This window comes from Pseudochaenichthys georgianus, chromosome 17, assembly GCF_902827115.2.
Source record: "Pseudochaenichthys georgianus chromosome 17, fPseGeo1.2, whole genome shotgun sequence".
Lineage (NCBI taxonomy): Eukaryota > Metazoa > Chordata > Actinopteri > Perciformes > Channichthyidae > Pseudochaenichthys > Pseudochaenichthys georgianus.
Genome location: NC_047519.1, coordinates 25,194,934 through 25,216,412, shown reverse-complemented (window position 1 = coordinate 25,216,412; position 21,479 = coordinate 25,194,934). Strand labels below are relative to the sequence as shown.

General features: G+C 41.3%; 1 protein-coding gene across 1 annotated transcript; it reads right to left on the bottom strand.

Annotated features, from left to right (window-relative positions):
• Positions 1 to 1,307: 1,307 nt before the first annotated feature.
• per2 (period circadian clock 2) lies at positions 1,308 to 20,430 on the bottom strand. The gene is given in 25 exon segments (XM_071206335.1): positions 1,308 to 3,106; positions 3,566 to 3,609; positions 3,612 to 3,712; positions 4,283 to 4,409; positions 4,566 to 4,806; positions 5,591 to 5,704; positions 6,088 to 6,986; positions 7,295 to 7,531; positions 9,606 to 9,730; positions 10,039 to 10,213; positions 10,335 to 10,425; positions 10,598 to 10,658; positions 13,739 to 13,821; positions 13,932 to 14,046; positions 14,155 to 14,308; positions 14,401 to 14,507; positions 14,629 to 14,707; positions 14,910 to 15,052; positions 15,468 to 15,519; positions 16,174 to 16,375; positions 16,484 to 16,605; positions 16,932 to 17,086; positions 17,264 to 17,356; positions 18,328 to 18,830; positions 20,298 to 20,430. Coding segments are annotated over 24 exon segments (4,083 nt in total). The 5' UTR covers positions 18,726 to 18,830; positions 20,298 to 20,430; the 3' UTR covers positions 1,308 to 2,941.
• Positions 20,431 to 21,479: the final 1,049 nt, after the last annotated feature.

The following is a 21,479-nucleotide window of genomic DNA, read 5'->3' as shown; positions in this document are numbered from 1 at the left end:
GTGTAGGAATACATTACAAGTAAAAGTCCTTGATTCATAATGTTACTCAAGTAAAAGTACACAAGTATTGGCATCAAAATATACTTTACCAACAGTAAAACTCATTCTGCAGATTGGTCAATTTCACAATAATATATATTATATGTTTTGATGCATTAAAGTGTTATCAAAGCTGGTAAAGGTGCAGCGAATGACTTTGTATACTGCAGGGTAGCTTGTGAATTTACTTTAGGTTTAACTAAAGTCTTATTTAAGTGTTGATTATATTTAACATCATTAATCCAAATCTGTAAAGTAACTATGGTATTAAATAAATGTAGTACAGTACAAGTACATAATTTACCTCTGAATTGTAGTGGGGTAAGCCTAGAAGTAGCCTACAAAGTAGCATAACATGGAAATAATCAAGTAAAGTACAAGTATCTAAACATTGCACTTGAGTAAAAACTACTTAGTAACTTCACATCACTGGTAGAATGTCACTATTTAATCAAAAACTAGATCACTCTTGTAAAAGAGTAGCCTACTTTGCAATTTTACTTCAATATATTTCAGAGGTTAGACTGCATTTATTTGTTATAGTTAAAAGTTACTTTGGCAATCAAGACTTTTGTATCATGAATAAATTATAATCTAAACGTATAATAATGGGACATTATTACTTCTTAAACAACATCTGAACGTTATGCAGATGTGTCACAAACTGACAGGATGACGAGCTTGGTGCCGTCGGGACCAAACCGGATTTGCGGATCTCCAGAGGTGCAAATGACCGCTGCAGGAGGGCAGCTTGTTAATTCAGTTCAGGTGTGAACAGTTGAGGGGGGGGGGGGGTCCTTTGATCCGGCCTGCTGAGCCGTGGACTGTCTGCAGAAAGCACATCCAGGCTTTTGTCTGAGTGTCGACTCACACAGACATTTGCATTGGGAAGGTGAATGTCACGACTTCAGGATGGAGAACAACACAAGCATACGTTTTGTTTTAAACATAGTTATAATGTAAAAACGTACTGCCCTAGTTGCTATAATGGTCCCTTTTTCAACATATTAAGGTTTATTTTCATCCAGTAATTTCTAAATCAGTCTTTATTTGTAAAGCATTGCTCTGCTGCAAACAGCCAATCGTTTTCTAAGTCGTTTATACTCGTCAATTGGTGATTGACCCATTAACAGCTTAGAGCACAACCATTCCTAAATGAGTTTCGTATTTGTCTTATTTAAGCTAATATGTGCTGCTCGTCGATGACACGTCTGTAATAACCTTTAGGCAAGAAAGAAACAGACATTTTAACACATTAGACGTCACAGTACATTTGGCAAGGTTTTATTTAGAGAACAAATATAACGGAACATTCACCACATAAAAAAGGGGGAAATAAAAAGGTGCATTGTTGTCAGTGTCTGTTCAAATAACAGAACGACAAATGACAAATTCAGGAACATGTTCAATTTGCCATAAAGAGCTTCAAAGTGAAGGAAAGCTCTCCACATTCACTTGACATCTGTGTGAGTTGCTTTATACCCGTGCAATAACCCTAAACTTCCACTTCTGAGGTGACCACACAAAACAGTAATGAGCTTCAGACACTTCCACAGGATGCTCAGGAGGCCCTTTTCCATATGTATGAGGAGTAACATCAGTGTGATCTGACACACTTTGGAAACTGGGGAAAATTATTTTTTCCCCCAAATGTATATGTATCACCCACCATAAACAACATACCAGTATTTTCCAGTCCACGGTCGGCTTTATCCTAATGGTTATTTCACAACTCACATTTGAAACAAATGTATACTTAATATTAATGCATGCTTCATTAAGATGAATGCAAAATACACATTTGTTTCAAATATAAACAATTGACCTGTGAAAAAATATAAATATATATAGTCAAAGACTGTTACAATCACACAAGCTTTGAAATGCATTAAATTAAAGTTTCTTTAAATAAAAGGCACGTTTCACAGCTGATACTGACAAAAAGGCTGAATGGAAATGCGTATAAACAATGAAAGCTTAAAGCATCATAAGGTTTCAAGTGACACAAAGCTCTCTTTGAATGATACATTCTCATAAACATTATAACATGGACTGGTGAATAGATATAGCTTTATTCTAGGTTTTTCACCCGTTCCCCCTACATTGCACTGGCGATCAGTAACACATTAACGTTTACATTTTATGATACGTTATAGTATTACATCACTTACGTTCAATATATAATATTGTACGTTTAGTATTGCCTTGTATGGGAGTACGTTTTCAGGGGATGGAGTTGGTGAAAAGCTTCAGATGGTGAGTCCATGCCTGCTGCATTCGGGAGAAAGTTTATATTTTGGACATTAATTTGCTATTAGTGACTAAACACAACACCTTTCATCTTTTCCTCCATGTGTAGCTCACAAAGTGCAGTTGTGCGTTTATTTAGTGCTTGATGGCTATGCATGCCTGAACAGGAGTGCCTGAAATGTAACTCCGCCTGTTTTTACCACATGCTGACTCAGCGTGCTGTTGTTGTAACTGAGAAAATCACGTCACAAAAAGCTGAATCAACTCTTTTACCGCAGCAGTTTGAACACCAAAGAGCCACTTCCTGCCATGTGAGTGACGTAGCCTCTGGTCTGTCGGTGTGTGTTTGACCTCTACTGTGCTGCCTGGTGCATAAGCACACATTGTGTTTTACCTATGACCTATCAGTGCAGAGGCTGCACTATATTAAGCGCTAAACGGAATGAGTGAATGATCATACGCAGTCACAGAATCCAGCACTCGTATATTTACATTCAACACAAGTTTTAACTTAAGACAGTAAGGAATGTTGTGAGACGAGCAAAGGGCCTGCTTGATGCTTCACGCAAAGAAGGCCACTTTTCACAGTTGTGCAGAAACAGAGTCTGACGGGTAATAGGGGACACTTTGAAGATATTGATGAGTTTGGTGTCTAGCTGGTTGTCTCTGAGAGAGAGTTGGAGGGTTCCTCTCCGGGCCTCCGCTGGCAGCCCTCCTCCAGCGCCTCCGTTTCACCGAGGTCAAGGTTTGCCTGTTCCTCCTCCACCGCTGCTGCCACTGCTGCTGCCTCCATGGCACCGTTACAGCAGGAGCACGCCTGGGCAGCACAGATGAAAGGAGAAGGTGAGAGGTGATGTAGAAAAAAGTGCACATCTGAGAAACAATGTGGGGTACAATTTTGATGCTTTTCCAAGAAACATCTCCAACCAAAACAAATATACAAACTACTACTATTTTTCATTATTTATTTGCTTGGTTTGTAAAGTGTAAAAATAATCGGGACTGTGTGTGTCCCAGTTTCACCAAGTGACGTCTTTAAATGTCTTGTGATGTAATTCCAAAACCCAACAATATTCATTAAAAGAAGACTAGAAAGAAAAGCAGGAACTCATTTCTTGCATGAAAAATAACTGGTTATCAAAGAGTTGGCAATTTTTTATTGTCAAGTTTTGTCACCGTCAAGAATCATAAATATAAAAAAGGTAGGTTAACCAACATCTTGCCAAAACCCCATATTTTCCACATTTAGAGCCGGACTATATAAAATGAATTCAACCTTGATGTCTATCTCCTTTGGCAGACCTCCTCTCTTAATCCAGGTACCTCCATCAGCTCCTTCTTCTGCTCCTCTGAAAAGCTCGGCTGGCTCTTCTGCAGCAGCCTCAGCTTCTCTCTGTCGTCTCTGAGCACTCTCTGGATGTCACTGCAGATAAAGAGGAATACAGAAACAGCCACATTTAAAAATCTACCCAACAGTAAAACAAGAAGTGTTTTGCAAACTATCAGTCACTAAAGCCTTTTATAGACATGTACAAAGGAGTTAACAGTCTTAGTCGATGCAAAGCCCTCTGTCAAGGGGGCCCTCTAGTGGTCAGTAACTGTCCCTGCAACAACCACTGCAGTTTGATCTTTTTAGTCAAGAAACAAATAGTATGCAGGAGTATTCAATAGTCTTGTGACCTATTGAGTTAAAGGTGCATATTTGCATATTGAGAAATAAAAATGACGGATGTTTAGTGTGAAGAACAAACCCCTCAATAAGCTCTTTTGTCCTGTGACAACCAGAGCACAGAAATATTTTTGCCAGAACTTGTGAGGATAGGAAGCTAAATCAAGATTGTTTTGTTTTATTGTCTCACAAACACATCCTCTATTGCCCATAAACAGGAAACGTGTCTATCAATGAGCAAAAGAGGAGAGTTTGTCTGTATACATGCTTAGCGTTATCCTTCATTAACAAACGATGAAACACAGCAATTCCAGCAGTACTTACGTGATGAAATGTTCACTCTGGTCCATCTCCAAAGGCCTGCTGTCGCTGCCATTCAGGTGACCTTTGACCTTCTGGCTGATCTGGGACGAGTCCACGCTGCCAAAGTAGTTACTACTGTTGTTGCTTCCTGAAAACACCAAAAGAGAAAACGATTAAAACGTTGCAACATTTGCTGATTCTGTTTCACTGTAGTGTTTTCTACTTTTTCCTGCTTATTTATCTTTGGGAATGTGTAATGTTGTTTTCATTATCAATATCTGTAAGGTGAAGCTTAAGGTCATACCTTTTCCACTGCCAGACGTCCCACTGGCTGACGTCCTGCTCTTTGATGTCCCGCTGTTTGATGTCCTACTGTTAGACGTCTTGCTATTGGAGGTCCCACTGGCTGAAGTACCACAGCCGTTCGATCCGGAGCCCATGGAGCCCGAGTCGGCTGAGCCGGAGTCCTCATGGAGAATAATGTCCAACATGTCGCTGGAGAAAGAGTTGCCGTCACTGTTGTTCCCATCGCCACGTGAACTTGTCTGAAAAAGAAAAAAATTGAAGGGACGTTATTGAGGAGGAGCTTGATTTCCCAGCTTTGGCCAGCAGACTGCAGACTCCTTCATCTCCTCCAGCGTTTCTATACAGGCAGGTGCAGTACAATTAGAGGCTTTCCTCTCACTTTGCATTTATAATCTCAAATGGGAGTATTTATTTGCCGTGAGCATAGAAAACTGTCAATCTCAACAGTCACATGGGACACAATACCATGTGCTACACAGTAAGGCTGAGCTTGTTAGAACCAAACAGAGACTCTGATCCTTAAGCAGCTGATTTAAAGCTGGGAGAATTATTAAATAACAGAATGTAGTGAACATGAATACATTCATGTGGAAGATTACTATTTGTGTCACCGGTCTGATTTTAGAAATATATAAGAAGGAAAAAAAATATTTGTATGTTCAAACTGCTTTTGACTGTTAATGTTGTATGGTTTCAACCTTGGTCTGGTTCTTGCATGCAGAATCAAAGACAGTGTATGTAGTTGCAGTCATACATACAGTACTAGGTACCAAAGTAAGTTTCAGGAGTTTTTAGGATCCAACATTTTGTTTTTTTACATTGTTAGATTGTTTCTTATGCTTTGGTTAGAATCTGCCATTCTAACTAAAGCCACTCTTGGCAATATTTTTATATATTATATAACATTTCAAAATTAAAAATGCTAATAATTAAACCACAAATAGGAAGAAAATAGTTACAGTTATAGTTTACATATGGATTTTGGAAGGAATGGGATAGGAGTTTTTTTCATGATTTGCCTACCTCTTTGCTGCAAGACCTTCTAGAGCACACTTTATCCCAAGACAAACGATCACAGACACAGTGCGATCCCTCGCAATACAAGGATCCAGGTGGACCAAGGAGACTGAGAGAAGGCTAAGGGTGTAAGGGATAATAAGATGATTCGTTAACACACGAGGCCACATTTCATCTGAGGAGTCGAGATTGACTTGACTTGATACAAGGCATAGCAATTCAAACACAAGAAACTGCTCTAATACTGTGAGAAATGTGGAGGAATTACTGTGTACTTTACATGGCATAACATTGTGGAAAAGTGAGTGACATATGAATGAATGCCTTAGGGGAACATGCCTACACAACAGTGGTTTAAAGAACCCACAACGATTAAGTTTAAGGAGGCTTTGACATTTTATCCTCACAGTTTAAGAATTGTACTGGGGAGAAATCATAGGCATCAGGAGACTTGAAGAAGAAAAGAAGAGGAAGGGAAAATAAAAGTTGGTTTTGTTGTTTACCTGCTTCATCTCCCTCTCTTTGGCCTGGTTTCCACTGGCTCCCATCTCCCATTCTGCTATATTATTCCCTTGCCCTCCAGAGGAGAGTGCTGTGCAGTCCTGCCGGTCCACACACAGCTCCAGCTCCAGCAGGTTGAGGGGTGAGCTGCAGCGAGACTGAAACAGGGGTGGAGACACCGGGCCTCCAGACTGCGGCGTGGAGGAGCGAGACTGGCTCTCAACCACGGGCGCCTTTGAGGTTTCCAGGACTGGAGGAAAGTAGAACGCAGAGGGGATGTAGTTCGATTGGAGAGCAAAGTGGTTCGGGGAGTTGAACTGGCTCTGGACAGTGAAGGACGGTGAAGCTGCGAAGTGGACCGGGACTGGAAAGGCAACCGGACTAAAAGGCTGCATTTCGGTGGGGAAGCCAGCAGTGGCTGCGTGGAACACTGGCTGTGGAGATTGCAGTGAGGGGGCCAATGGAGAGAAGGGCATGGGCAGCATTAGAGCCACAATAGGATTGACCATAGGGGTGCTGAATGGAGCAGGGTGGATGGGCTGTGGGCAGGGAGGGGGCTGGGTGCCCCGATTGTCCACAAAGCCTTGATGAGTGGCATCTGTGCGAGGGGCCATGGAATTGGCTCTGGGGTAAACCGGGAGGGGGTAGCCTGGCATCACTGAGGGGTAGGCCATGGGGAAGTTTGACTGCGAGGTGTCAGAGCTCGACCAGGAGGTCAGGTTGAGGCCGTGGGTCAGGAGAGGGGGCCGCAGGTGTTGCCGTCTGTGGTGGGACACGGTGCTGTCGGAGGACTCCATCTGCTTCGCCCGCTTTGACTTGGTCTTCTTGTTCCGTGTGCCTCGACGAGCGGTGGGCTCTGCACTCGGTTCATCCTGCTTGGAGGACTGAGCAGCGGGTATAGCTACAGAGAATACAAATAAGAAAATGTTGAGTCATCTTTTGAATTTTGCAAAATAAACAAGACTTGCAAGTAATAGGCAAGGAGATTACACATTCAGAAACTTGGGTCTTACTTTTGACCGCAATTGTCAGATTGTATAATAATACTGTAATGAACACATTTACGGAGATCTAAGAATACATAATGATTATAATCAAGAGTCCAACTTAGTCTATTTAACTTCAAATATTGTTATAACAGAATTTAACAGAGTTATTATCCTTTAAAAAAGGCCTTTGATATGCTGTGTTGGTATGGTGGTCAGGTACCATAGCTGGCGATCTGTTCCCTCTGACGCTCCAGGTACTGAGAGCAGTTTTCTTTAAGCGCTGTAAGTCCTCGATGCTCCTTGAAGTGATACAGAAAGGTCTGCTCCTCCTTTTGCGTATGGGCTGCCAAAACCTGCTTGGTCAACCCGAGTTTCTTATAGGACTCCCTCTCGTGACTGGGAGGTGAAACGACACGGAGAGGAACCCCAGGGCTATGGCTGGATTCCCCTATGATCTCTGTATGTCAGAGGGTGACAGCATATAAATGCATTTAGTATACTCATAGGCAATAAAAAATGACTTCTGTAAAACAACATTTAGCATAGATAGCGACGACGACAAAAGCAGAGTTGAACGAGCGTTGTAGAAGCTTCAATTGACACATTCACGGACACCATGGAAAAAATGCCTTAAAAATACAAATGGGAAGCCGCTTCCAGGGCTACTGATGTTATTCACATACTTCCATCATGGGGTGGATCAATTAGCCTTGAGTTTGGCTCACTTACTTGATCAAGGATTACCACAATGCTTATTGAAATAAATGTTTTATATTTGTATCAAATGTACAACAAATAGTACACATTTGTTTGCTTTCTGTGTTCACCATCGCTGAAGATTTTAAATAATCCTATGATGTTCAAAGTTGTGGAAAAATGAAACGTTATGTATTCTAAGGTGGTGAATTACTCTTTATATGCGCAACTGAATGAGCAGCATCCAATACAATTGCTGGTGTAATGCAATGAAGCTCACATTAGATTATAATTTATCGCAAATTAATAGTTTTATATAAAATCCAAAAAATAAAAAGTATTTTATCACCACCATTGCAGTAATTTTGGACGGGACCCAATAACCCTGCAAACGTTTTGTGCACATTGAGTAGCATCAAATAAGAATTAAGAAATAGTGGAAATAGTTCACTTTCTGTGTTTGACATATAAGCTGCCAAGCATCCACTGAACAGACACACATGTAAAGACACGGAGAAAGAAGCGCGAACACATACAGTTGAATTTACAGTGCTGTGAAAAGCAGCGTTACTGATTTCTTCTGTGTCTTTATATGTATCACTCGGAGAAGCTTAAGATCTTCAAAAAGAAGCTAATGCTGTCAAGTCTATAACTGAGTCTAAGCTGAAGAAGAGTGGGCTGATAATCAATATTAAAAATGATTTACAGGTAAGGCAGTTATTGCTGATAAATATGGCCAATATCTTTTTGAAATTGTTGATATGTGAAACATGTGCTTACTAACTTTACACGTTTGTTTGTTGTGACATGTCATGCTTTTCCGGTTATTACCCGTCCCCTTATGTGTTATGAAGGTTTTTATGCATGTAAATGGGGTGCAGAGTCAAAACCCTCAAAGTACACCATGTAGGGAGTAAAACTCTAACACAGAAAATACCTCCCCAAAACGCCTCGTTGGAGATACGTCACTGTCCATTTGATTCTTCCGGGTACATCATGATGTCATGTTGTCCCCGGAAAGAAATGGACCAATCCATGGAGCCGTTACGTTACGTCCGCGGAGCCGTTACGTTACGTTGATTGGTCCAAATTGATCAATCCACGGACTTCCTCACACACACACTCAGTGCAGGCAGCTCAGCTGATCTCTCCTCCCTGGCTGCAGGCTGATAACAGACAGTTGGGATCGCGGCGAAATTCTCTCTGCAGACCCATTCTCACAGCGTTTATCAACCTTTTTCTTACTCAATATCAAGCCACACTTATTGTTTTTACTTCGGCTGTGACTTTGTGTGTGCTCAGGGTGAGTTTGGCTGTGTTTCGCTAAACAAGGAAATCACACCGCCACGGAGCTTAGCGCGATTTACAACGTCCCAACTGGTCCCGACCAATCGGCGCACACTGGGCTCACAGGGAGGGGGGGGGCAAGAGCTGCAATGAGCCGTTTAGTGGAGAGAGCAAATATGCAACAGCAGAAGAAATCAGGTTGGAAATATTTTTCACGGACCTGAGTCCGGTTGAGGTTTCTTGTCCCCAACATGCACTATGGTGCTACTGTAGCTACACTGGCTGGTTATGGACATCACACTTTCGGGTTTGTTTGGTACAGAAAGGGACAGCGATGTGCCCACTGTGGCCGCGTCACTGGAATTTTTGTCGTGATCTTCCAAAGCGGAGAGAGAAGACTGATGAAGAAGATTCTTCAACAAGGCTGGTTCTGCCAAAGAGAACAGAGAACAAGTGATACTGACTTCTAGTGAAAGGCCGCATGATGAGGGGACAATAGGTGTCTGCTTTCCTTTCTTTGGTAGTAAAACTGAAGTGGTGAGACATACCTTCAGACACCTGCATGCTGTGAGGTCCTTTCTGTGTGTCCTCATCCGAGTTAGAGGACGTGGTGTTAGAGGAAGAATGGAACTTCCTTTTCATACTGATGGAAACATTACAGCTCTCCAAGTACCTATAGGAACAACAACAACATAACGTCAATTGTATGCAACTAATCATCAGTAAGACACATCACAAAGCATTTTACGCTGTTAAATAACCATACTGAATAATTGTTACAAGGTTAATAATCATTGAAATTGAACTTAAATGTTATAACCACTGAGAGCAATGACAGGCCATGAAATTATGTACATTTTGTTGTTTTTTTTTTAGTATGGAAAAGGATCTACTCTATAAGATCTTAATTGAAGTTTATATGGCTGGGTATTAATTGCGTGGCTAGCTACCATTCATCCACATCATGTCTTTATTTCTTACCTGACAACACTGTCCAGACAGCTGATCTGCTGATAGGAGTAGGTGTTCTGATCTTTGAGGACCGTGTCCTCGTTGGAGGACGACCGGTTCTCCTCCATCGTGACCCCAGTGTCTTTCCAGTGGAGGGGCGTCGAGTCTTTGGGCCGCACCGCCGTCGAGTGTCTCTGTACACACTCTACTGGAGAAAGGACAGGAGTTAGGGGCGCAATTTCACAATGACTTTTAGCTGTCTCTGGTTCAGACACACACTCAAATATTTACAGATAAATAAGCAGGGAGTTGTCAACTGGACTTACTGCCATTGCTTTTCTTGATGTCTGGTTTGGTTGTCTGATGCTCAAGGCTTTTCTGAAGATGTATTCCTTTACAGATTTCCAGAAAGGTCCGCTGTGAAATAGAAACCAAATTTGTTGATACGACAATTTATTAAGACCTTTTGATCAATTAAACAGAATAGAATAAATTGGCTAAAAAGCTGAGGCTGAGTATAAACTTTTCCCATATCATCCTGTAGCAGGACCATGCTGTACTAAGCTGTGAGTATTTGGGTTTTACTCACCGGTCGTGCTTTGTCGCTCACTTCCTCCTCCTCTTGTTGGATCTTGGCCCCGTTGCTGTTGTTAAGGCAAGGCAAGGCAAGGCAAGTTTATTTATATAGCACTTTTCGACGCAGGGTAATTCAAAGTGCTTTACAAAAAAGAAATGAAAGACATTAAGCATTAAAAAAGAAAAGCTAATAAAATAAACATTAAGGAAAAATACATGGATAAAAGTTACAGTGCAGTCTAAAATATGAATAGTTCAATTAAACATTACAAGAAAAAGTACATGGATAAAAGTTACAGTGCTAATAAAATAAACATTAAGGAAAAATACATGGATAAAAGTTACAGTGCAGTCTAAAATATGATTTAATTTAGACAGACTTTCTTCACCATATTTTGCTCGCATGACATCCACAATCGGACCCTCAGGAGGCTGTACACACCCCCTCCCCTGCTTTGCTTCCATAACAAAGTCTTTAAAGTGTTACCAAAACACTATTTTTCATCCGTCGATGCCAGATATTCCAAATATCTCTGCTTTCGAGCAGTCCCTCTCATAAATGTCATGGAGTTTAATTACGTTTAGAAAAAGTACATGGATAAAAGTTACAGTGCAGTTTAAGATATGAAAAGTTCAATTAAAAGCAGCGACAAAAAGAAAAGTCTTCAGCCTGGATTTAAAAGTAGTAAGAGTTGCAGCGGACCTGCAGGTTTCTGGGAGTTTGTTCCAGATATTTGGAGCATAATAACTGAACGCTGCTTTACCATGTTTAGTTCTGACTCTGGGGACAGAAAGCTGACCAGTCCCTGAAGACCTGAGAGATCTGGATGGTTCATAGTTTAGCAGGAGGTCAGTAATGTATTTTGGGCCTAAACCATTCAGTGCTTTATAAACCAGCATCAATATTTTGAAATCTATTCTTTGACACACAGGAAGCCAGTGTAAAGACTTCAGAACAGGAGTGATGTGGTCCACTTTCTTAGTGTTAGTGAGGACTCGAGCAGCGGCGTTCTGAATCAGCTGCAGCTTTCTAATAGATTTTTTAGTGAGACCTGTGAAGACACCATTGCAGTAGTCGAGTCTACTGAAGATAAAGGCATGGACAAGTTTTTCCAAATCCTGCTGTGACATTAGTCTTTTAATCCTAGATATATTCTTTAGGTGATAGTAAGCTGATTTAGTAACTGTTTTAATGTGACTGTTGAAACTCAGGTCAGAGTCCATGACTACACCTAGATTCCTGGCTTTATCTGTTGGTTTGAACATTGCAGACTGAAGCTCAGCGCTAACTTTTAAACGTTCTGCCTTGGCTCCAAAGACCATTACCTCAGTTTTATCTTTGTTTAATTGGAGAAAGTTCTGACACATCCAGTCATTGATTTGTTCAATGCACTTACTCAGTGTTTGAACTGGAGCATAGTCTCCTGGTGAAATTGTTACGTAAATTTGTGTGTCATCTGCATAGCTATGGTAATTTATTTTGTTGTTCTTCATTATCTGAGCCAGTGGTAGCATGTAGATGTTAAAGAGAAGAGGCCCCAAGATGGAGCCTTGAGGAACCCCACATGTCATATTTGTCAACTCAGATGTGTATTTACCTATAGAAACAAAGTTGTTTCTATCCTTTAAGTAGGATTTAAACCAATTTAGAACTGTTTCCGAAAGTCCCACCCAGTTTTCCAGTCGGTCTAGTAATATGCTGTGGTCAACAGTGTCAAACGCAGCACTGAGATCTAATAATACTAACACTGAAGTTCTGCCACTGTCCGTGTTTAAGTGGATGTCGTTAAAGACCTTTACAAGAGCAGTCTCAGTGCTGTGGTTTGGACGAAAGCCTGACTGGAACACATCGAAACAACCATTTAAATGCAAGAAATTACTCAACTGTTGAAAAACAACTTTTTCAATGATCTTACCTAGAAATGGCAGGTTTGATATGGGCCTGTAATTGTTCATTACTGAAGCATCTAGATTATTCTTTTTTAAGAGCGGTTTAATGACTGCAGTTTTCAGGGCCTGTGGAAAAATACCTGAGTGAAGAGATTTGTTTACTATATGAAGTAGTTCTGAGGCCATGCAAGGCAAAACATCTTTGAAAAATCCTGTTGGAATAATATCAAGGCAGCAGGAGGAGGACTTCAGAAGTTGTATAATGTCCTCTAGGTTTTTATCATTAATCTGATGGAATTGTGTCATGATGTCTGAATTGATGTTAAGTGGACACAGAGACAGCACATTTGCTGTTCCTGATGCAGAGGCACTGACTGCTTGTCTGATTTTCTGAATTTTGTCAGTGAAAAAGGAGGCAAAATCATTGCACGCCCTGGTGGTTAGAAATTCAGAGGCTACTGACACTGGGGGGTTAGTTAGTCTGTCGACGGTAGCAAACAAGGCACGTGCGTTGTTTTTGGTAATGATGTCAGAGAAGAATGATTGTCGTGCGTTTTTCAATTCCAAATTATAAAGGCCAAGTCTCTCTTTATAAATTTCAAAGTGAACCTGGAGATTTGTTTTTCGCCACCTGCGTTCAGCTTTTCGACATTCTCTTTTTTCTGTTTTAACGGTCATGGCCTTTCTCCATGGAGATATTTTCTTCCCAGTCACTTCCTTTACCTTAATTGGAGCAATGGCATCTATAACATTTTTAATTTTTGAATTAAAATGATCTACTAGCTCATCTACTGGGATGTTAGCAGGGGCAAGTGTGGAAGAAAAATTCTGAGTAAACATTTCCCTAGTATTTTCAGTTAAATATCGCTTTGTGGTTACCTCTTTTTGAACACTTGTGTGAACAGAAATAGAGCTCTCAAAGAAAACACAGGAATGGTCAGAGAGCGCAACATCAGTCACCACAACCTTAGAGATATTCAGACCCTTTGAGATAATTAAGTCCAGAGTGTGCCCCTTATTGTGCGTGGGCTCCGTTACATGCTGAGTCAGTCCATAGCTATCAAGAACACAAAACAGTTCTTTAGCCCCTCTGTCCTGGGGGTTGTCAACATGGATGTTAAAATCACCAACAATGACTAGACGGTCAAAGTCAATACACACTATAGACAGCAGTTCAGTAAAGTCATCAAAAAAACTTGCACTGTATTTGGGTGGCCTATAGATATTTAGGAACAGAGCTCGAGAGGAGCATTTCAGCTGAAGGCTCTCGTTAGAGGAGCTCATGCCCACAAGGTGGTCGTTTCTGTTCAGACTGCAGTAACCACTGGAGCCACTGTTATGGACCGGCTGATAGGAACACAGAGAGGGAACAAAGTTGAAAAAAGGATTGGATTGGATGTTGCTTAAATCCCTCGGCTGTTTACATATCAACACTTGCATCTTTTATCCTTTCACACCTGTCGCAGGAGCCGGTGGATCTGCTCAGTAATCTCCTTGATGTCATTGTCCATGGTCTTCATCTCAATGACAGTTGAGACAGGGGCCGAGAAAACATCTTCATTCACAGGGCCCCTGGTGAACAAAAAGCACATCAGGATGTATCAGAAGTCGAAATGTAAAACTCCCATATATTTAAAGCAACCATGACAGACTGTACATCGATTAGACTGTCATACTCACATTCGCACTTTGTGTCTTCCCATAACAAAGGACACCTTACGGCTCCAGGGGTTGACAAAACTGGACCAGCTGGTGTCCAGAATGAGGTATTCTCCATTTTGCGCACAGAACCGGATGGAGGAGTGGTCGAATGGTTGTCCTGCAAATTGAAGAACTGCAGAGGAAAAGCCAACAATAATATAGTTAGATCATGTTTGGGAAAGAGACATGGAACCTTCTGAAATCTATTTCATTCTGGGGACTCACTCTTTTTGTGAATGGCCAACATAATCGGTCGGTCATTGGGATGCAGGTGGAAGAGAATTTGTGTGCCAATGAGGTCCTGGGGGAGATACCCAAGGAGAGGAACCGCCCTGAAACACACATACACATGACAAATTGCTGTGTTAGTTAGCAAGCAACAACACCACTTCTTATAGTTTGGGTATAGTTTTGGTTTAAGCTTAGAAGAAAAAACATCCTGCAATCGCTTACCTCTCATCAACATCCTGAAACAAGCAACTCGGTGTGTGTGTGGTGGTGAAGACGCGTTTATCAGATGGAATTCTGGGTGCTTAAGGGAAAAGAAAGGATTTAAATGGTTAGAGTCTCTTCTATATCAAACCTTTTCAAGTTATAAGCTGCAGGAATAAAACAAAAATAAATTCTAACTTATAACTTAAGTCACTTATCTGACAATTTGTACATTTTTCTAGTGCAATTTACGGAACAGTACAGTTTTTGAACAGTGTAACAGAGTCATGAATTGTTCTTACCATCATAACCAGAGTGAACTCTCTCTGCCAGCAGGAGGCAGCAGAACTGGTCTTCAGCATGCATTGTATCTAGGACCTTCATCCGGTAGGGCGTCATTCGGAATGGATAGTACTGCAGAAAGCCCTCGCTTTTCTTACCACCACTGGAAATGAGGTAAAAATAGAAGAAACCAATTACTATAAGGTTAGGGTTTGTTTCATATAAGTACAGGCCTTCACAAATAATCTCTGTCCAGGTTTGTGAATTTGAGACGTTATGTTATTGAACACTAGGGGGCAGTGTCTAGCTATGTTTCCATCCATGTCTGTGTACAATTAATTAGTGTGGGGTTATGATAACAGTTATGCAAAGCATTGCAGTCATTACATTACATTGAAGGATTGTTATGTGGAATGATTGTGTGTGTTTGTGTCTGTCTGCCTATATGTATAACACTGGCCTGAAACATTTTATGTGACAAATTAATTAACATCCATAGTGGAATGATTAAAAACTACAAGCAGGTATGAGCAACAGATGGCCCAACATAATTGTTTTGAACCAACGCACACACCCACCTGATACGACAGAAGAAGGACTTCTTCTGCATGTTGTCAGGCGGTGATGACTCTGAAACGGGAGAAAGAAATGTTAGAATTCATAAAGCATCAGGAACCGGCTGAATCTGGGTCTCAGCCCCAGCAGGAGATCAAGCTTTGATTAACTCTCCGAATAAACATCACTGAGGCTGCAGCACCACACTATGAATTTGAACAGAGTCAAGACTTAATGAAGTGCATAATAGGCTGCAATAATCACAACAGATACAGTTCAGCTCTGGGTCTGATGTGAAAAAGAAAATGAAGGTCAGAGGCAACAAGTCTATCTCTGATTATCAGACTAGAGAGAACATAATGGGCTCTCTGAGTGGCTGAGTAAATAAATAAAACCTTTTCAAGTGTTAATTGTGAAACAACTCAGTCTTCTCAAGCACCCAATCCAGTCTTCCTTGGTTGAAAGGGTAAGCTTCATGAATTTTATAAAACAGGTCAGGGCAACTTGAATTTAATGGATTACGTTGATGGCTACACATTCTACACTATCACCAAGTGCTACACTATCACCAAGTGCTACACTATCACCAAGCAGCCCTGCTTTCTACTGGTCTCATTTTCGTATGAATACTTTTGTGTGCTGAATGTAGAAAAAAGACCTGATCCATTCACAGTGTGGTAAGCCAGTACCAATGTGTTGAAGCGGAGAGAGAGAGCCATGTATATTTACCTGCTCCGGTGCACATGCTCCAGGAGGGCAGGCGGTACGGCATTGTGAAGCTGTAGAACACGCCAACATCCTGCAGCGCCAGGAACTCCACAAACTTGCTGTTCTTAAACACGTCTCTTTTGCACTTTAGGATGGAGGCAGCCTGATCAGAAATGTACACTATTCTTCCTGTGGTGAGAGACACTGCTACTGCAAACATGTCCTGTTGAGGAGACAAAATCCAAATGGTTTACAATAATGCTCACAAACAAGTATTTTTACTGTCAATATTTAATAGTTCTATTCTTTCATTTATAATTCAGGGACTCACATTGTTTTTGAGGGTGTATTCTGAAGTAATGCTGTCTATCTCCTCTATCGTATAAGAGGATACATCCTGGCCTGAAGGTTGACTGTCATTGGTCATCAGCAGCTGGTAATACTCCTCATTGGCTGTAACCCATAGATGGTAATTTGATTAAAATATGGTCACAACACAATAAACAAGACGGAATACATAGTATGTGGACATTGATGTTATAAACAGCAATGACGATTCTGTGTAAGGGGTGCAACAAAAAAATTATCTATTTGTAAACATGTGGTACTCTAAGATGTGTATAGAATTAATACTGTACACACAAAGAAATGTGTGTGGTACAAATAATAGCTATATTTCTAGCTATATGTATTGTAAGGCTTCAGCAACTTAAACAAAAACATTATAACTTGGTGTTAACACACACCAGAGGGAAAAGGGAAATGGAAATGCTCTTTACCTTCCACCTGTTTGACGCAGCTCAGTGCGTACTTGAGGGTGTTCAGTGTAGAGGACTTGCTGTTGTGTCTCTTCTCAGTGGGCATGTGAAGCTTCAGCTCTTTCAGAGTTTTAATCATCTCCTTCTGGTTCTTAGCTTTGGCAGACTCCTGACTACTGCAAGTTGCACAATCACACACAAAGAGGCAAGTCAGATACTTTTACAAGAAAAGCAATTCCTGAAAAATAGATTTACATTTTGTTTATCATTAAACACTTCTAATCTAAACCATATTCAATGCTAGAAAGGGATGAATTTGTTTCCAGTGTTGTAGCAGAGGTCAGTGCACTAACCTGCAGCCGCTAGTTGATGGGTTGTCCTGCTCTGAGCTCAGCAGACTGAAGGCGTTGGAGCTGCTCGGAGGAGACGGACTGTGAGAGTTTGAGCTGTGAGAAGAAGGATAATTCAACAATTTGCAACAAAATTGAGCAAAAAATTACCTTAATTACTTCAAAGAGAGACACAAAAGGAGAGGGAGAACAACTGATTTAATCGCCTTTCTCAGTTAAGTGAAGTTTAACGAAAATATAAATTGGTAATTGGTTCCAGTTTGGTGGTATCATTTTTAAATATATCTGACATTAGGCATGTTTTATACATGCATCTCCTTCTCATGCAGCCGAGACATTTGCTGTTACCAAGGTGCTCCAGCTGACCCCTTTTCTAAATATGTATTATTATCTCACAACGTGGGGTTTTGTTAAAGTGGGCTTGTGGAAGCAAATGGAGAACAATGTGAACACCATTTAGCAGCCAGGCAACAAAAGAAAGCCCTCCAGTCGGAGGTCAATCCTACCTCCTTGTGGAATAAGTGCTCGTAGGGTGCAAGAATTATGTAAGACTCATGTAGTTGTGTTTGTGTGATCCACTGCATTAACCTACAAGCTTAACTTGACACTAATATGCTAAAATCAGAGCACTCTGACACAGACTCATAACAACTCAGGTTACTATGTATAACATGCTTATCGGTCTCAAACAAATGCCCACCTTTGTAAAAGAGCTCATATGCTGAGACTGAGAGCAAAGGAGCCATCCGACCATGTTGAACTCTTCAACCCACACTGTTTCAAACAAGTAGGTTCAACAGGCTCAGAAAATTAACATTGGTTTGGTAGAGCTCGGTTATATGGCCCAAAAGGTTTTCCATTAACACATGCACAAATCATACAATTTATTTTATCTTTATGTTAGTTAATTGATGTATCAATGTCACTAAACAGGGTTGCATTTTGAAGTAAAAGTATTGTTTTTGAGTAGCGCCCAACTATAGTCTCTCTCTCTCTTTTTTTTTCCTCAATCACAATATGCACGCCAGATAAAAGCACAAGCCTTAATTGCCGCAACCACCACTGACCTTTTGTTGCTTTCAGAAGATTCCAGTATTGCAGAGTCCTTACTGGTGCCATTGGAGCTGCCCATTGAGGCATGGCCAAGACTCTCAGTGCCATGGCTTGTGTTGCCGTGGCTTTCATTGCCGTGTGATTCAGTTCCACTACCGCTGGTGCCACTGCTCTTCATCTCCATGTCCTCCTCGGGGAGTGATCGAGAGCGGGGGATCTTGCGATGCTTGTGCTGCGAGGCAGGAGGGTGATGACCTCTACTGTCGCTGCCCTCCGATGGGAGGCCTAAGTCAGGCCCACCTTGGCTGTAGCCGCCCATCCGATGCAGCTGTGCCATGGAGCTGCAGGAAGCTCCATCTTGGTCCTGCATCACAGAGAAGCAGTAGTTCTTGGAGTCTGAATCTCCCGACATCAGGAGGAATGCTGGTCTGGGCTTTTTGCGGGATAATTGTAATTTATTAATAAAAAAACGCTATCATCCCAATTTCACAAGGATGTTGATTGAAAAAGTATTGATCTGTGGAGAAAAAGAGAGTATACATATTAGTGATAAAGTTATGCATATTTCAATATTAAGAAAACTGTAGAGACATAATGGTTGAATGATGTACTAATCAAGTTGAATGTAAAAGATACAAAAATATTGGCAAGACAAATCGATGCTTTATCAATCCTCCTTCAAAAAGGGGGTATTTTTTTCTCGTGTGATATCAGAGCACATAGCAGGGTTTAACCTCTTAGCCCTGTTCACTTGATTAGAAACTTTCAGAACATCTATGGATGAGTAGTATCATCTGGAAGTAGGACAGGAAAGGAACATTTTTCTGTTAATAATCAACAAATCTGTTGGCCCTTTCAGCTGGCATAGTGAAGTGAGTTCAGAATCACCCAGTTTACTTATCAATGACCCGATTCCAAGTAGTTTATCCTGTGTGAACTGGGTCGACACCCAGGCTAATGACCCGAAAAACAAGAAGGATGAACCAGGGTAATATAGTTTGATGAATGCTCAGTACGATAACATGAAGAAATGATTGAGGAAATTATTTATCTTCAGCCCAAATTGCAGCACTTTGCAAAGTTAAACCCTACCCATCCTGTCCAGCCATTATTCCAGTTGCTGCCATCAGGAACCAAGAATTCAAAGTAAAATGCCCATATAACAGAAGAAGAACATAGAGTCTGTCCATCATAATCAAAACCTATATCTCCAGTTTCAATACTTTCAGGTTGAGACAATTCTATAGCATCCATTTGCTAAATTGAAATAATTGTAGAGATCAATAGATGTTTACAAAAAGTATTGAAGCTACTGCATAATAATCTGGCATTAGGATGTTACTTTGCGCAGTTAAGCATCTTCCCAAACGTCCTACAGTGTTGTTACTGCAGCTGAGTACCAAAATCCAACAAGTGATAAAAAAAGCAAGCTTTCACAAAAAGTTTCAGTATCAAACAATAATACCATATTAGTTTACTTTTAACTTGGCCATACAAATCTAATATAATTGTAAAATAAATAATAATGAATGAATTCTTCCAAGAGGCTAATGTCTTGATGTAAGATTATTTACCTCAAACCAAACTGCAATGCGCCTGACTCAGCATGATCAGACTCTATCTCTCACATGTCTAATCGGTGCTGGATAAAGCCCCCTGCCATGCCGAGCTACAGTAGCCTACTCGCTTTATGTAAGGCGTTTGTACCGGCGTTTTCATGTGACAGTGACAGCAGAGTGAGCAGGGCTGGTGTAGTCTACTGACCGGGATTTAGACCCACACTGACAGTTATGTAACTTTCATGGTTTACGTTCAGTCATAACATTTTACATAATTCACAACACAGCACGTTAACGGCAAGGTTATCTTCAATGTTCGCACTTTTAAACATACATTCTCTCAATCGCAGAGCAAAACAATTGCAAGTAAACGTAACACTGCATTTACATTGCATTTATGGGCATTATAATTAAACTCCACCAACCTCACAGAAGGCAAATCTTCTACTGATCCTGCTGTCTCTGTAAAAAATAAAGCCTTGTATTCAGAGCTCTTTGTCGTCTCGAATAGAGAAAGCATACGGATATCGTCTTTCCAAGGCTGCTCTTTCACACTGCTCTCTCCCGTTCAGGTTTCTGGATACATCAGGACCATGATCAGGACCTCCAGTGGTAGAAGTTACCTCATTTCAGGCCACGCCTCCTCCAGCTCGCCGCCCATTGGTCCAGAGAGCCGTCCATCGCTCTTAACCGGCGATGCCCGCCCCCAGGAGGGCGGTTATGCGGCTGCTCCTCCGCGCTGCTACTGGTCTCCTGCGCTGTCAGTCTTTTTATATAAGCATGCAGGGCCGGATTAACCATATGGGCAACCTGGGCAAGTGCCCAGGGGCCCTTGAGCAAAGAGGGCCCTCAGTGACAAGATTAAAAAAATATATATATATATATTTATTATTATTTTATTTTTTTCGGGCACAACCTCACTCATCATACATTGTTTTTAAATGACACTCACTCTTCGCTATAAATAACACAGCTTTTCTATAGGGTCAAATTAATATATTTCCGAAACCGTCTCTGTACTGTAGGTCTCACTATGTATGCGCTCAAATGTATTACTACGCGGCGGCAGTGTATAGCCGAATCACAGCCCCACCCTCACTCATGTCACATTTTGTCACGTGAGCAGAAAAAATGGATGGTGCCGGTAGCCAAACGCCCAGCGGGGCTGCGAAAAGAAAGAAAAAGAAAGAAAAAGAAGAGAGAGTGGCGGCTGCATTAAAAAATGTGCCAACAATAAATAGCTTTTTCAAAAAAGCAAAAAGTGACGAAATAGGCCAGCAACAACGACAAGGAACAATGGCGGTGGTCACGGAGGATGTTGTTGAGCTAGCGAGCAATGTTAGCCTTGAACCTAGCATGCTAACGCAGCAGCGAGTAGAAGAGGAAGATAAAGATGAAGACGAGCCTGACGAGGACGTCACCGAGCAGGGTGAAGGTTTGAGTTCATCGGAAGTTCCCTGTGTCTCTCAGGACCCTGCACAATGGGGATTAATTGCTGGAAATGTCCGGGAGGAGACTTTGATGAAAGAGGTTTCATACTTTCATAATCGGGCAACGAAGTATCCAGCATCTCGGAGGGAGACCGATGCTAGCGGCCGGACACGCTC